This window comes from Heteronotia binoei, chromosome 13 (genome assembly GCF_032191835.1).
Source record: "Heteronotia binoei isolate CCM8104 ecotype False Entrance Well chromosome 13, APGP_CSIRO_Hbin_v1, whole genome shotgun sequence".
NCBI classification, from domain to species: domain Eukaryota; kingdom Metazoa; phylum Chordata; class Lepidosauria; order Squamata; family Gekkonidae; genus Heteronotia; species Heteronotia binoei.
In genome coordinates, this window is record NC_083235.1 from 59133771 (window position 1) to 59148991 (window position 15221).

The 15221-nt window shown below is 46.9% G+C and overlaps 1 protein-coding gene across 3 annotated transcripts in view; it reads right to left on the minus strand.

Moving 5' to 3' along the window:
- Positions 1-15221, minus strand: part of ENDOV (endonuclease V) — a 33842-nt gene that overhangs the window by 16068 nt on the left and 2553 nt on the right. Inside the window, exons 2-7 of one of the 3 annotated variants that reach the window (XM_060252458.1) lie at positions 10376-10547; positions 8882-9016; positions 7588-7627; positions 7191-7303; positions 5657-5725; positions 2834-2962 (exon numbers count right to left, since the gene is read on the minus strand). In XM_060252458.1, the coding sequence (XP_060108441.1) occupies positions 2834-2962; positions 5657-5725; positions 7191-7303; positions 7588-7627; positions 8882-9016; positions 10376-10547 (658 nt within the window). The remainder of the gene's footprint in view (positions 1-2833; positions 2963-5656; positions 5726-7190; positions 7304-7587; positions 7628-8881; positions 9017-10375; positions 10548-15221) is intronic. The other 2 variants (XM_060252460.1, XM_060252459.1) reach the window with 2 other exon arrangements.

Below are 15221 nucleotides of genomic sequence, written 5' to 3' on the forward strand. Positions count from 1 at the left end.
GATGCGGACTGAGGGACATGGCTTAGTAGTAAGGAAGAACATATACTTGTTGAGATATTTGCTGCCAATGGAAGAATCTTAACTAGCTAATGTTCTTGTGAAATTGGATCAGGAAGTGAGAACCTCATTTTTAAAATCAGTGTAGTATTCAAGGCAGAGCAAGCTGCTAAAAGGAAATAGAACTTTACAGAAGCAAATTAAGGACAATTTCTAGCAATCAAGGTGGACTATTTCTTAACTCACTACAGCATGCGTGTGGTGAGAAGGAGACACTGGTGTGGTAGCCCTGCTGGACCTGAACGCCTCATTTGGCTGAGGCTTACGGCATAAGATAAAATATTTATTTATTTATATTTATTTACATTATTTAAAGTCCGCCTTTCTCACTGGGATGGGACAGTCATAAATAACAAAATAAGTTTTACATTGTAGAACCTACCAGAAATGTAAAAAAACAGAACTGAAGCAAAGCGTTAACACGGAACATTAAATGATGCAAAGCTACATAACAGGATCCAACTTACAACAAAGTATGCACAATAGTATAGACCAGGGGTGGCCAATGGTAGCTCTCCAGATGTTTTTTGCATACAACTCCCATCAGCCCCAGCCATTGGCTGTGCTGGCTGGGGCTGATGGGAGTTGTAGGCAAAAAGCATCTGGAGAGCTACTGTTGGCCACTCCTGGTATAGACCACAGTCCATAATAATTTATCCACGTAACTTTGTGAATACTTTTGTACAATGCTACCCTATTGCCTGCATAGGAAAGGCCTCCTGAATAGTTCAGTTTTGCATAGTGTGTGGAAAGAAGGGAGAGCTTTTCTGGCTTCCTCAGGCAGGTCTTTCCACAAGGTAGGGGCCACAACAGAGAAAACAGGTGTATGGAGCAATTTTGATTTTGCCTACAAGATAATGCATGGGATGGAGAAAGTAGAGAAAGAAGTACTTTTCTCCCTTTCTCACAATACAAGAACTCGTGGGCATTCGATGAAATTGCTGAGCAGAAAGGTTAAAACGGATAAAAGGAAGTACTTCTTCACCCAAAGGGTGACTAACATGTGGAATTCACTGCCACAGGAGGTGGTGGCGGCCACAAGAATAGCCACCTTCAAGAGGGGTTTAGATAAAAATATGGAGCACAGGTCCATCAGTGGCTATTAGCCACAGTGTATGTGTGTATATAAAATTTTTTGCCACTGTGTGACACAGAGTGTTGGACTTGATGGGCCGTTGGCCTGATCCAACATGGCTTCTCTTATGTTCTTATGTTCTTACTTGCAGATGAGCCCTGCTCAGATGAGCCAAGCTGTCACAGCAGAGTGGAGGGAGGGGGGCAGACAGTGTCAAAGAGATGAGGGTCCAAGGCCATGCAGGACTTTGTATGCGATGGCCAATACTGTAAAATGAGCCCAGTAACTGATGAGCAGCTAGCAGAGTGACTGCAGAATGGGAGAAATATGCATGCTCCATCTAGCTCCTGATAATACCTGAGCTGCAGCATTCTGTGACAACTGGAGTTCCCAAACTGATTTTGAGAGGGGAGACCAATGTACACTGCATTACAGTAGTGTAATCTCAGTGTCACTGTGGCATGGGTCCAGGTGGCCAGATCAGCCGTATCAAGGTAAGTGACCATCGTTCAGGCAAGGCTGAGTTGGAAGAAAGCCTTTTTTTGCAACTGCATTCATTTGCTTCTCCAGCTGTAAAGTTGGGTCCAATATAACCCAGAGGCTTTTAACTGAGTTGGCGAGGGTCACATACTATTAACTGTGAACTCTTTGGGGGAAAAAACATGGAATACAAATGTGACAGAGAAAAGAAGTTGTCTAGGCAATGCCATTAAATCAAAGTCAGTAGGTTGTGAAAGGGGTAACACCAGATGCATGTTCAAGTCTTAGGGAAACCAGTTGATGTACCTCAAGATACTACTGACAATCCTGCCCTTATAGCAGAGATACAAGAGTCCCCCCCCCCCCCAGCCTTGAAGTAGCTTAGTACTTTCCCTTATGCTAGCACTCCTACTGGAGCTAAGTGATCTCCTTCAGGGCCCATGACATTCTCCTTGAAAGCTCTAGACCATCCTAGCAGGGCCCCACAATCACTGGTCCTCCCCTCAAACACTGTCATTCTTCCTCTCAGAATAGGAAAACACTAATTCACAGCCCCCCCAGAATCTCAGTTCTTTTAACATCCCATAATAATCCTCCACTACTTTTCATTCAGCCTCTTGAAGGAGCTGTCTGATTGCAACCGTCCTCCTCCACCAATTTTGCAACTATGCAAGAGTGTACAGCCTGCTGGAATGGAAGTGGGGTAACAGCAGTAGGCATGAAAAACTGCATCTTCTTCCATAGTCATTAGGTTAGAAAAGAGACAGGCTGGTTCTTTGGGTTGTGACGTGGCAATCCAGATCCTTCCTTTCCAGTCCCCAATTCTGTGGATATTGAGAAATGCTTTTCAGACTGCTACGTAGACTTAAGACAGATGAAGTCTCCTTTTACGCAACACATGGTTAATTGAATGGAATTTACTATCACAATATATGATGATAGCTGCTAGTATGAAGGGCTTTAAAAATGGATTAGACAAATTCACAGAGGACAGGCTATGATGCTTAATAAAGACTCAGCACACAGAAGATCTGGCTGCCAGATATACAGGTCAAAGAGCCAGGGCCTGTCATTTTCACGTCCCCAGATGCATCTGGCTGGCTACTGTTAGAAGTAGTAGGTTGCAATAGATTGACCTTTGTCTAATTGAGCAAGGCCGTTCTTATTTTCGGATCATTTAACCCCTAGGCTGAATCTGTTGATAATGCAGAACCTGTATACCTGACGGATGGGCTCAGGAACCCTGTACTTGCAGCAGGAATGGACAAGGCGCACAGCTGACCGAAGACTCATCTTGTGACCCACAGAGATGTACACAGGTTTTGTGCTCTTGGCGTAGCTGCGTAGCGCCTATACAGGTAAGAAAGATTTAATTATATTGCCACAGAACAACGCAAAGAGCTGGTGTGATCAAGAGTGGTGGGCTAGCAAGAACATAAATGCCAGATCTTTGGCTTCATCAACACCATTATACAAGTAACATCAGAGACGCAGGTGTGATGCTTTAGAAGGGCCACTATACTATGGGTAACAAGCTTGTCTTCTCTCTACTTTCCATTTCTCAGAACCTCCTCTTCTGCTTCCTTTTAGGGAAGCATGCACGTTTAGTTGTCCCAGGAAGAGGCAAAAATTCAGGCTAACTTGCAGAAAGGCTCAAGGCAAAAGGCTTTATTAACATTTATTAATTGCTTTTCTGCAAGCACCCATGCATACCAAGGTTGAAGGGAATGCAGGAAACAGCACAATTAAGAGAAGGCAGCAGAGCTGGTGGCTTCAAAGGTTGTGGAAGATTGGTGGTAGCAGTGGTGGAATGCAAATGCCCAGGGCCGGCCTGGCCACTAGGCAAACTAGGGTGCTGGGAGGGGTGCTGCCGACTTGGGCTCTCCCCTCTCCTGGCAACCAAGACAAATGCCTAATTGCCGTGGTTGCTGGCTTGCAGCGGCAGTTAGATGGCGGTGGCGGGTAGGCCATCTTCCCCACCCACCCCTCGGCGTGCTCAGAGGAGCAACGCCAGCCTTGTGCTTACCCGTTTCGGTGAGCATCAGTAGAGTACTCTTTCTTAACAGAGAGCAGAATGAGGCTTTGCTCCCCACTCCCTTCCTCTTCTGGAAGGGAGGGGTGAGTGAAGCCTCCTTCTGCTCTCTATTAAGAGAACGGTCTACTGCGATGCCTGCCGAAGTGGGTAAGGATGAGACTAGTGTTGCTCCTCTGAGTGCGCCGGGGGGGGGGCGAAGGTGGCCTGCCAACCCCCCCCCCCAGCACACTCAGAGCAGCAACACTAGTCTCATCCTTATCCGCTTGGGTAGGCATTGCAGTAGACTGTTCTCTTAATAGAGAGCAGGAGGAGGCTTCACTCACCCCACCCTTCTGGAACAGGAAGGGAGGGGGGAGCAAAGCCTTATTCTGCTCTCTGTTGAAAGCGCTTTATTGATGCCCGCCAAAGTGGGTAAGCATGAGGCTGATGTCACTCCTCTGAGCACACAGGGGGGCGGAGTGGAGAGTGGAGGGGTGGAGTAGAGAGAAGAGGGGAGGGGGGCGGCCCAGGGGTGCTGCTGCAAGGGGGGCGTGGGCAGCAAGTTGGCCTGGGGCAGCATGCACCCTAGGGCTGGCCCTACAACTGCCAAGCAGGGCCAGTGCGTGGGAGTTTGTGAGGTTGGCAGCTGCCTGGGGCACCACCTTGCTGCAGGGGCAGGGGGGTGGGTGCCCCCTCCTCATCCCTGCTCTTGGCAAAGGAAAAAAGACACAGCCATTGCCCGCAGTCCAGCCAGAGGGAGAGGGATGGGCAAGGGCAGCTGAGCGAGAATGCTTGGCCCGCCCTTGTCCAGCCCTCTTCCCTGCTGTGGAATCCCGTTCGCAGCGCCCACTGAACTTGGCGAGCGTTGGGGAGGGGAAGTGCTGACTCAGTGTTCTTTCTTGGTTTTAAGGGGTCGGAAGAGCTCCCCTGACCCCTTAAAGCCAAGAAAGGATGGCACTTCCAGTCTGCAGCGCCCGCCAAACTCAGCGATTGCTGGGGAGGGGACACGCTAAGTGCCCCCTGTGCAAACATGCTTTGTGTGCAAAAAAAATGCAGGTTGGGGTGTGTGCACGTTGGGGTTCTGCCTCAGGTGACAGAAACCCATGTGCTGGGCCTGGTACCGAGGATTTGGTAGGACTGAATAGGTGTTCCAAATAGTTGCTGCAGAATGAAAACTACTGTTCTTGGGATTGCCTCTAGAGGAACATCCCCACACAGTTTGATATCAGTGACTACTGTGACAAAAGTGGGCCTCAAGTACATGTTGGTGACTGAATGAGTCCGTGCCCCCCTTCAAATCCAAGAATTTGTGCCAAAATATTCCCTAGAGAATGCTGACAGTTCCAAAGTGCATCTCCAGACTCCTTACTTCCTAAGAGTGGTGCCCTCTGCAAGTCTTTGAGACTACATCCTTTCTAGAGACACTTCTACAGAAATGCTTCTTCCTTTGCATTCAGGAGGCCAGGACAAGTTTGTACAGCATCTATTCTATTCTAGGTGACAGCATGGTTTCATTATCCACCATGTGGGAATGCTCTGTCTGTTGGATCTCAGATGCAAGCTCACTGGCAGCAAACAAAGGATGGAGTACAATATAGGACCAATAAACACCTACTCCCCTTTGGGCTTATATATTTGGCAGTGGCTCTCTGCTTCTTAGTCTTCTCACTTAACATAAGAAGAGCTCTGCTGGATCAGACCAGAGGTCCATCTCATCCAGCATCCTGTCTCAAACAGTGGCCAACCAGTTCCTCTGGAGGGCCAACAACAGGACGTTGAGACCAAGACCTTCCCCGATTTTGCCTCCTGGCACTGCTATTCAGAGGTTCCTTGCCTCAAATGCCTTTTAAAATCATCTGTACTTGAGGCCATCACTATATTCTCTGCCAGTGAATTCCATATTTTAATCACACACAGAGTTAAGCAGAACTTCCTTTTGTCCATCCTGAATTTACTGCCGATCAACTTTATTGGGTGCCCCCCTCCATTCTTCATTGGATGCCCCTGAGATAAGTAAATAGCCTGCTTACCATACCCAGGGTTCTTCCTGAAGTACTTGTTAGTGAGAATGTGTCTCCTCCTGCCTGCAGGTCCTGGATCTGGGATGCAAGAAACAGAAGTGACAGGATGGGTGACAGTAGAAGAAGAAGAAGCTATTGGATTTATATCCCGCCCTCCACTCCAAAGAGTCTCAGAGCGGCTCACAATCTCCTTTACCTTCCTCCCCCACAACAGACACCCTGTGAGGTGGGTGGGGCTAAGAGAGCTCTTACAGCAGCTGCCCTTTCAAGGACAACCTCTGCCAGAGCTATGGCTGACCCAAGGCCATTCCAGCAGGTGCAAGTGGAGGAGTGGGGAATCAAACCTGGTTCCTCCAGACAAGAGTCCACACACTTAATTACTACACCAAACTGGCTCTCCAAGCGGCCAGTACTTGGATCAACCTTCCTACAACTAATCTTGATGGGAAAGACTGGGATCACAATAGCTAACGAGGTGGACTGGGTCATTAAAAAGCCCAGGAGTAAACCTAGTACACCCGTTTCCATTATTGCTGTTGCCCAGGTCCAAGTTGAGCAGACCCTGCAATGTTGGCAGCACAGCAATGGCCATTTGGCTCAGCTTGCACCTGGCCACCAGCAGCCCTCCAGGAACTTTCCCAATCAGTTAAACAGCCAGTCTACTCCTGCTAGTCAAGCATTTCAGTTGTGGTGCTCAGTGCAGCAATCACTGAATAAAGAGTCTGGGACCCAAGTGGCCAGAGTTGGAGTCTCACTTGTAGGTCTCACTCCCTGCAGAAAAGTACAACTTCTTATTCAAGAGCTACTTCTCAGGATGCATTGTTAATATGCATGTGCAAACTGCTTTGTACTGGCATGCAAAAATGTAACTGGTGCATGCAAGAAATGGGCACATGTAAAATGGGCACCTGTGCCAGGGTACCTGTGTCCTCACTGGTGGACCTCCTGATGGCACCTGGGTTTTGGCCACTGTGTGACACAGAATTGGGCTTGATAGGCCTGATCCAACATGGCTTCTGTTCCTATGAAGTCAGGACTATATGGTGGGCAATACACATTGCTTAATGTATGAACAGCCAAAGGGTGCCCCCCATCCTAAGCCAGCTTGGTGTAATAGTTAGAGTGCCAATAAAGGTTTTGTGACTGTGAGTGCTGTTCTAGGATCTAGGAGATCTGGATTCAAGACCCCACTCTGTTCTGATGGTTGCTGGATGACCTTAGGTCAATCACTCTGTTTTGTCCAGCCCACCTCACAGGGTTGCTGTGAGGAAAAAAGGGAGGAGAGGAGACCTGAGCTCCTTAGAGGAAAGGCAGGGTAAAAATGTGCTAGGATAAACAAATAAATGTCCCAAACTACCATCACTTTGATTTTCAATAGATCTCTGCTGCTAGAAATGGTTGGAACAGCAGTTGCACTCTCTCTCTCACACACATACCCTTCAACTTCTCCCATAACTACAAGGCTCCATTATGGGGAAAAAAGCACCAGCACAGCTCCCTCTACTCTGTAGCACAATTCAGAATATGAAATCCACAGACTTACTTGTTCCTTATGTAGCTCATCATTGGCTAGTCCATCAACTTGCAGGAGATTTTTAGCCACACCAATACAAGGCAGACCTGTGAGCACACCAAGATGGCACGCAATGCCAAACCCTGTCAAGGGAAAAAGTGCCAAAGAGATGAGGTAAAAGGAAAGCAGCCAGGAAAAAAAAGATATCTAAATTGCTCCAGGGAGAAAATTCAGGGTCTGTTCCTGAGACAAGGAGAGCTATAAGTGTCTAGAGGAGAAGGGAAGCAGGCTTGGAAGTGCTCTCAGCTCCACCAGTGAGAAACAAGTCTGGTGACTCCTCACGCTAATGTCTCCAGAGCTCTCAGGCAGGAACAGAAACCAAACAAAGAAACCTGACTGTGTCTAGATGATTGTTCAGGAGCCTTACCTCTATGATGCAGGATGCCGTTTCCATCTGCAAAGAGGACCTAGCAAAGCCACAGGACACAAAAGTGAGAGATGAAGTAGGGTGGGAGACTTTTAACATGATGGAATATTTTGCATGCAGATGTATGCGTACAAGGAGACAAACGCTCTTTTCCCAGTGGCAGAAAGATGTGAGACCAAGTACTAGTCTCATGTAGTGGTGCTTTGGCCTAGGACCTAGGAGATGCCTGTTGAGCCATGCTCTGCCATGGAAGCTGGCCAGGTGCCCTTGTGGCTGTCACACTCTAACCACCTTGTGGTCTAACCACCTTGTGGCTGTCACAGCCTAACCACCTCACCACCTGGCTGTTGCAAGGATAATGAGAGGAAAGGAGAATGACGTGTTAAGTTGCTTTGTGTCTCAGGGAGAAAAATGTGACACATACATACATGAATTAAGCAAGAATGTCTGTGAAACAAAAATCTGTCTTTGGGCCTTGGGTGAACACCTTTCACTTCCTGATGACTAAATTTATAAGCAAAAAGGATATGGAAGAGCTCTGAAGTATGGAACCTCAACTTCTAGTACAGGGGTGGCCAAGCTTGCTTAACATAAGAGCCACAGAGAATAAACATTAGATGTTTGAGAGCCACAAGGAAGGAAGGAAGGAAGGAAGGAAGGAAGGAAGGAAGGAAGGAAGGAAGGGGGAGGGAGGGAGGGAGGGAGAGGGGAAAGAAAACAACGTTAACTTTAAATGCATTCTCTAAGCCACCAGTTGGCTTGGCTTTGACAAATGATTTAGAGAGAAATGCCTTCTCCAAACTGGCTGACAGGGCAGTGGGGGCTTCAAGAGCCACACAATATGTGTGAAAGAGCCACATGTGGTTCCTGAGCCACAGTTTGACCACCCATATTCTAGTATAACCTGTTTTCAGCCTTATTTTTTATGTAAGGGAACTGTAATAGCATCTCTGGGTATCTCTAGTTCCCTCATCTTTTGAGACCACCTGGATCCCTTTAGTCAAGTTCTGGGATGAGAGACTGCTCTGTGGCTTTCTACACATGCTTTGCAAAACCACACTGACATTGCAACCACACAGACTGGTATTGATGACAGAGGCATCTGGCTGTTGGATCAGTCCTCTCCAAAAGCTAACAATTTTCATGCTGCTGTGTTGAGCTGGCAGCCTGCCTAACACTCCTGTAAAACAGATCCTGGCCATGGGCCCAGAGTAACTGGGAAAGGCATAATTTACAGACAGACATCCTTGGCGGCAAAAAAAACTTCCCATTAAAGAAATGGAAAACATCACACCTGAGGCCTGAGGCTAGGTTGGTGTTCTTCCAGCCGTTTCACAGCCTCCACAAGGAAAGGGGCTTCTCGGAAAGCCAGGAAGCCTGCCACATAGGGAGCATGAACTGCCACCATGTGGCAATCTTCATATAGCACCTAAGATGGAGGGAGAATGAGTGATTTTTCTGTTCAGGGTAACTACAAGTTAGGGGAAAAAAAGAACAATGACTTGGATTTAACAGAATATTTCTGTGTGCTGACGAGTTTCTGCCCACCAAGCACAACCTTTCTCTGCCTCCCTTCTCCCACTGCACTCCAAATGTTGCTGTTGTGGGCCTGGAACCCTTAGGAACAGCACTGGGAAGACATTTTGCCCACAGTAAGCGAGGGGTGGACTCTGTGGGTAGAACTGGAAGTGGGTGGAGTCACTGTTCAGGTATCACAGTCCAAATGGACTGATCTTGTCCATGAAACATGATGCTAAGTGGTCTGAGATCCATGAACCTCACAGATCAAACGGACCACCATTTTGCTGGACCATGCACATCCCTACCTAGCACTTTGTTTGTCTGACAGTCTGTTCTCTAGGCACTTCTTTACCCAGATTCTGGAGAGCATCTGACAGATAAAATAGAACAGAGAACAGACCACATTCTGGGTTATTTGCAGCTAAAGCTGCATGAAATAGTGCCCATTTTTCAGTCCTTTGATTGCTGAAAGAAATGAAAACCAAACAAAAGTTGCATTCACTTGCAGAATGCTAAACAAAACAAAATTATTGAGAAACAAATTTCTTCACAAAAATGATATATTTTTGAACTTAACGTTTGTCAGCTCATTTAAAACACATAAGGTGTTCAGTTTGGCAAACAACCAGAGGCAAAACAACAAGATGTATTTGGGGGGTGGGGGGTTCCAAAGGTTTAGTTTTAGAAAGAGTTGAGAACATTATTTTTTAAGTTATCATCCTTCTTATGGAGTTCCTTCCAAGCACCTGCCCAGCTTATTTTTGAACAAATTTTAAATCTGTGAAGAAAAACTTCCAGGGTTAAAATTGGTACTAACTCAAATTCATGGCAAAATAAGACAAACAAACCTGTAACTCCAGATTTTGGGAATTCTTATAAAATGAGACAGATTAAATTGTGCAGACACTTGCAAATGTTTGAAAATGCAACATCTTGGGGAATATCAACCTGATGAAAGGTCATTTCAGGGAACAGGCATGTGTCACTTGTAAGCAGAAGGCAGAATTTATAGTCATAAACTGCTTAATCCAGAGTGAATCCTAACCATTTTATCACAATCATCCTGCTGTTTTATTCCAGACTCACTGCTACCATTTTACCTTCGGCTCTGCTGTGTAAACAAGTATTTTCTATTGCCTTAATGTTTCAAGACAGGTACCTTAATGTTTCATTTCCCTGTCTATGCCAACTTTTCTTGCAGCCCTCCAGTTCCCAGAGATTCCTGGTTATGCCCTAGAGAACAATATCCCAATCTCAAGATGGCTACCTCAAGGTCTGGGTAGCTCAGTACTACTAGTGAAGCACAGGCACTTGTGTCATCTCCTTTGACGTAAGACAGGTCCACTCCTCCAACTCTTTCCAACCCAGCAAAGGAGGGATTCCTTTGCCATTCCTCTGTATCTTGCTCAATCACATCTGCCTTCAGCTGGGCCTGATCCCTAGGGAATGCAATAGAAGTAGTTTATTTCATGGGTAAGAACAGGGCTGGGGACATGTAAGCGAGTTTGTTTTTAACCAGAATGCTGGTGATAATGCTATAGAGGCATCCTTGCTGACTGTGTATGTACTCATCCCACTGTTGCCTCTGCTAGAGAAATTTTGCAGGGTTTTATGGTGCTTAAAAGAAGCTGTTGGATTAGATAGGACAAAGAAACAAAAGAACTGCAGGCTGGCATACAACAAAGGGAATGAAGTTTCTATCATATATCTTTCAGTTCTTTTTTAAAAAAGTCGTTGCATTGTCTGTCTCTAGTAAGAAAACCTCCACGGGCCCAGAAAGTTTATGCAGGCAATTTATTGTTGTTCCTCCAGTTGAGATTGAATTAGCAAGACGGTAACATGGTGTATGCATGTGCACTGTGGTTTGGTTGTTTCCCATATCCAAGGGAAGTGGTCATGGTTCATAAGAACATAAGAGAAGCCATGTTAGATCAGGCCAATGGCCCATCCAGTCCAACACTCTGTATCACACAGTGACAAAAAATTTTATATATACACACACACTGTGGCTAATAGCCACTGATGGACCTCTGCTCCATATTTTTATCTAAACCCCTCTTGAAGCTGGCTATGCTTGTGGCCGCCACCACCTCCTGTGGCAGTGAATTCCACATGTTAATCACCCTTTGGGTGAAGAAGTACTTCCTTTTATCCGTTTTAACCTGTCTGCTCAGCAATTTCATCGAATGCCCACGAGTTCTTGTATTGTGAGAAAGGGAGAAAAGTACTTCTTTCTCTACTTTCTCCATCCCATGCATTATCTTGTAAACCTCTATCATGTCACCCCGCAGTCGACGTTTCTCCAAGCTAAAGAGTTCCAAGCGTTTCAACCTTTCTTCATAGGGAAAGTGTTCCAGCCCTTTAATCATTCTAGTTGCCCTTTTCTGGACTTTCTCCAATGCTATAATATCCTTTTTGAGGTGCGGCGACCAGAACTGCACACAGTACTCCAAATGAGACCGCACCATCGATTTATACAAAGGCATTATGATACTGGCTGATTTGTTTTCAATTCCCTTCCTAATAATTCCCAGCATGGCATTGGCCTTTTTTATTGCAAACGCACACTGTCTTGACATTTTCAGTGAGTTATCTACCACGACCCCAAGATCTCTTTCTTGGTCAGTCTCTGCCAGTTCACACCCCATCAACTTGTATTTGTAGCTGGGATTCTTGGCCCCAATGTGCATTACTTTGCACTTGGCCACACTGAACCGTATCTGCCACGTTGACGCCCACTCACCCAGCCTCAACAGATCTCTTTGGAGTTCCTCACAATCCTCTCTGGTTCTCACCACCCTGAACAATTTAGTGTCATCCGCAAACTTGGCCACTTCACTGCTCACTCCCAACTCTAAATCATTTATGAACAAGTTAAAGAGCATGGGACCCAGTACCGAGCCCTGTGGCACCCCACTGCTTACCGTCCTCCACTGCGAAGACTGCCTGGAAGAAGTTGATGGAATTCTCTCCGCTGCTCGCCCAACAACATGCGATCTGGACCCTTGCCCCTCTTGGCTGATTAAATCTTGCCAGAGGGAGCTTAGATGTCCTTTACGGGACATCATAAATAGATCCCTCCTAGAGGGGCGTTTTCCAACGCCTCTGAAAGAGGCCTTGGTCCGCCCCCTCTTGAAAAAATCAACAGCAGACCCGGCCGAATTGGCGAACTATCGACCGGTGTCTAATTTACCATTTTTAGGTAAAATCATCGAGAGGGCAGTGGCGTTGCAGCTACAGAGATTTCTAGATGACGCCTCTGTCCTAGACCCGTGCCAGTCTGGCTTCCGACCGGGCCACAGGACGGAGACGGTCTTGGTCGCCTTAGCAGATGACCTCCAACGGCAACTGGATCGAGGCAGTGTAGCAGTGCTGATGTTATTAGATCTGTCGGCTGCATTTGATACGGTCGACCATCGGCTACTGATCCACCGCCTCGCCGACATTGGGGTTAAGGGGTCTGCTCTACAATGGCTCTCCTCTTTCCTCACGGGTCGGGGACAAAGGGTGGCGATCGGGGGTGAACGATCCCAGAGGCGCACACTAGATTGTGGGGTGCCTCAGGGAGCAGTCCTCTCCCCGATGTTATTTAACATCTATATGCGCCCCCTTGCCCAGATTGCCAGGAGGTTTGGGCTGGGCTGCCACCAATATGCAGATGACACCCAGCTCTATCTGCTGATGGACGGCCGGCCCGCCCCCCCCCGAAAGGCCTGGATCGGGCGTTACAGGCTATCGCAACGTGGCTTAGACTGAGTGGGCTGAAGCTGAATCCGGCAAAGACAGAGGTTCTCTGTGTGGGTCGCGGCGCTCCAGGGGGGGAAATATCCCTCCCGACCTTCGATGGTGTGCAGCTAAAGGCGGCGCAGCAGGTGAAGAGTCTGGGTGTTTTACTGGAGCCTTCATTATCAATGGAGGCCCAGATAACAGCCACTGCCAAGTCAGCATTCTTCCATCTGAGGCGGGCAAAGCAGTTGGCCCCTTTCCTGGAGCGTCGGGACCTAGCAACGGTGATCCATGCGACGGTCACCTCACGATTGGACTACTGTAATGCCCTCTACATGGGGCTGCCTCTGTGCCGGACCCGGAAGTTACAGCTAGTGCAGAACGCGGCGGCCAGGCTGTTGCTCGGTCTCCCAAGATGGGAACATGTACGGCCGGGGCTACGCGAACTGCACTGGTTACCGATTGTATACCGGGTCCAGTACAAAGTGCTGGTTATCACCTTTAAAGCCCTATATGGCCGAGGACCAGCCTACCTGAAGGACCGTCTCTCCCCGTATGAACCCCAGAGAGCACTGAGGTCAGTAGGAAAGAACAGACTGACTACCCCTGGGCCAAGACAAATCAAACTACAGAACACTCGCTCTCGGGCCTTTTCGGCCGCAGCCCCACATCTCTGGAACCAACTCCCAGAGGAGGTGCGGGCCCTGCGGAACCTTGATCAGTTCCGCAGGGCCTGCAAGACCACCCTTTTTAAATTAGCTTATGAATAACTGAATTATACCGACAACGAAGAAAATCCGCCATCAGCATCAACTAGAAGAGCGTCAAGGATAGCGTTATAATATGTTTTAGTTAATTGTTTTAATCAGGTTTTTAAGGTTAATTAATGTTTAATTTAATGTTTCTAATGTAACTGTTTTATTGTTGGTGCACCATTGGTCACCGTATTGTTAGCCGCCCTGAGCCTGCTTCGGCAGGGGAGGGCGGGGTACAAATAAAATTTATTATTATTATTATTATTATTTATACTCACTCTCTGCTTCCTATTACTCAGCCAGTTTTTGATCCACAAGAGGACCTGTCCTTTTACTCCATGACTCTCAAGCTTTCTAAGGAGCCTTTGATGAGGGACTTTATCAAAAAGCTTTCTGGAAGTCAAGGTAAACAACATCTATCGGGTCTCCTTTGTCCACATGTTTGTTCACCCCCTCAAAGAAATGTAACAGGTTAGTGAGGCAAGATCTTCCCTTACAGAACCCATGTTCAGTGATAGCTTCTTTGCATACAGAATGTCCCAACCCCTGTGTTGTACCAAAAATAAGAGGAAGTTCAAATTTGAAGCATTGGGTCAGTTTCTTTATTCATTACACACAGCTGCATGGGTTCAGTCTCCTAACAGCGAGAACACCACCTACCCCTGCATACAAGCCTTTTATCTATTTCATACTAGGAAATAATTAAAGTAAAAGCTGGTTAGATTTTTACTGTTACTGGGGCTCATGTTAGGTTTTGGACTGCCGGAACCTACGCAATAATCAGTCATCATGCTACATTTGACGCAATAGTCAGTCATCATGCTACATTAGAAACTCATTACTTAAGCCTGTTAACATTTTCAAAGCTTGATAAAACAGGCCAAGACTAGTTCCTGTATCAATCACCTAATTTCTTCTTCCACCTCCCTGAAAACTTGACAGTCTCGCTCATTAGAAATGAAGCTTTAAAAATGAAAGTGGCATCTACACATGGCATTGGCAGTTCAAAGACTCTTGGGTGGCCGGTGTTGTGAAAGCATGCTCTCTCTGCCCCCAGAGAGCCCCTACCAATCAGAATAGACACTACTGAGCTGAATGGACCAGTGATCTGACTCAGTGTAAGGTAGTTCCAAAGTTGCCATAAACAGGTTATTCCTCTCTTACTCATAAATTCAAGCCTTTTAATTGAGGGCCATCCTGTTTGGATTCACTTCTCAGAGCTCTCCCACATTCCCCACTGTGAGTACAAACAGGCTTACCAACCTCAAGGAGGGGTGTGGAGTTCTCCCACAATTAGAGCTCATCTCCACAAATAGAGGGATCTCTTCCTCTGGAGGAAATGGATGGTGGATTCTAAGGCATCACAGCCCCACTGAGCTCCCTTCCCAAACTGCCCCCAAGTCTCTAGCAATTTCCCAAACTTGAACTGCAACCCCAATTGCAAACCCTTTTCCATTTGTCCCTCTCAACGTTTGGAGGGCTGTGCTAAAATCAAGATAGCCCTTCAATATGAGGGGCTCGGGCTGGGGCATGAGCTTTGCATAGCATTAAATTACATAGCCCAAACACACCAGTAGCAAACATTTCTTGGAAAGGTCAAAGCAAGGTAAGCCATCCGGAGCTTTATGCAAA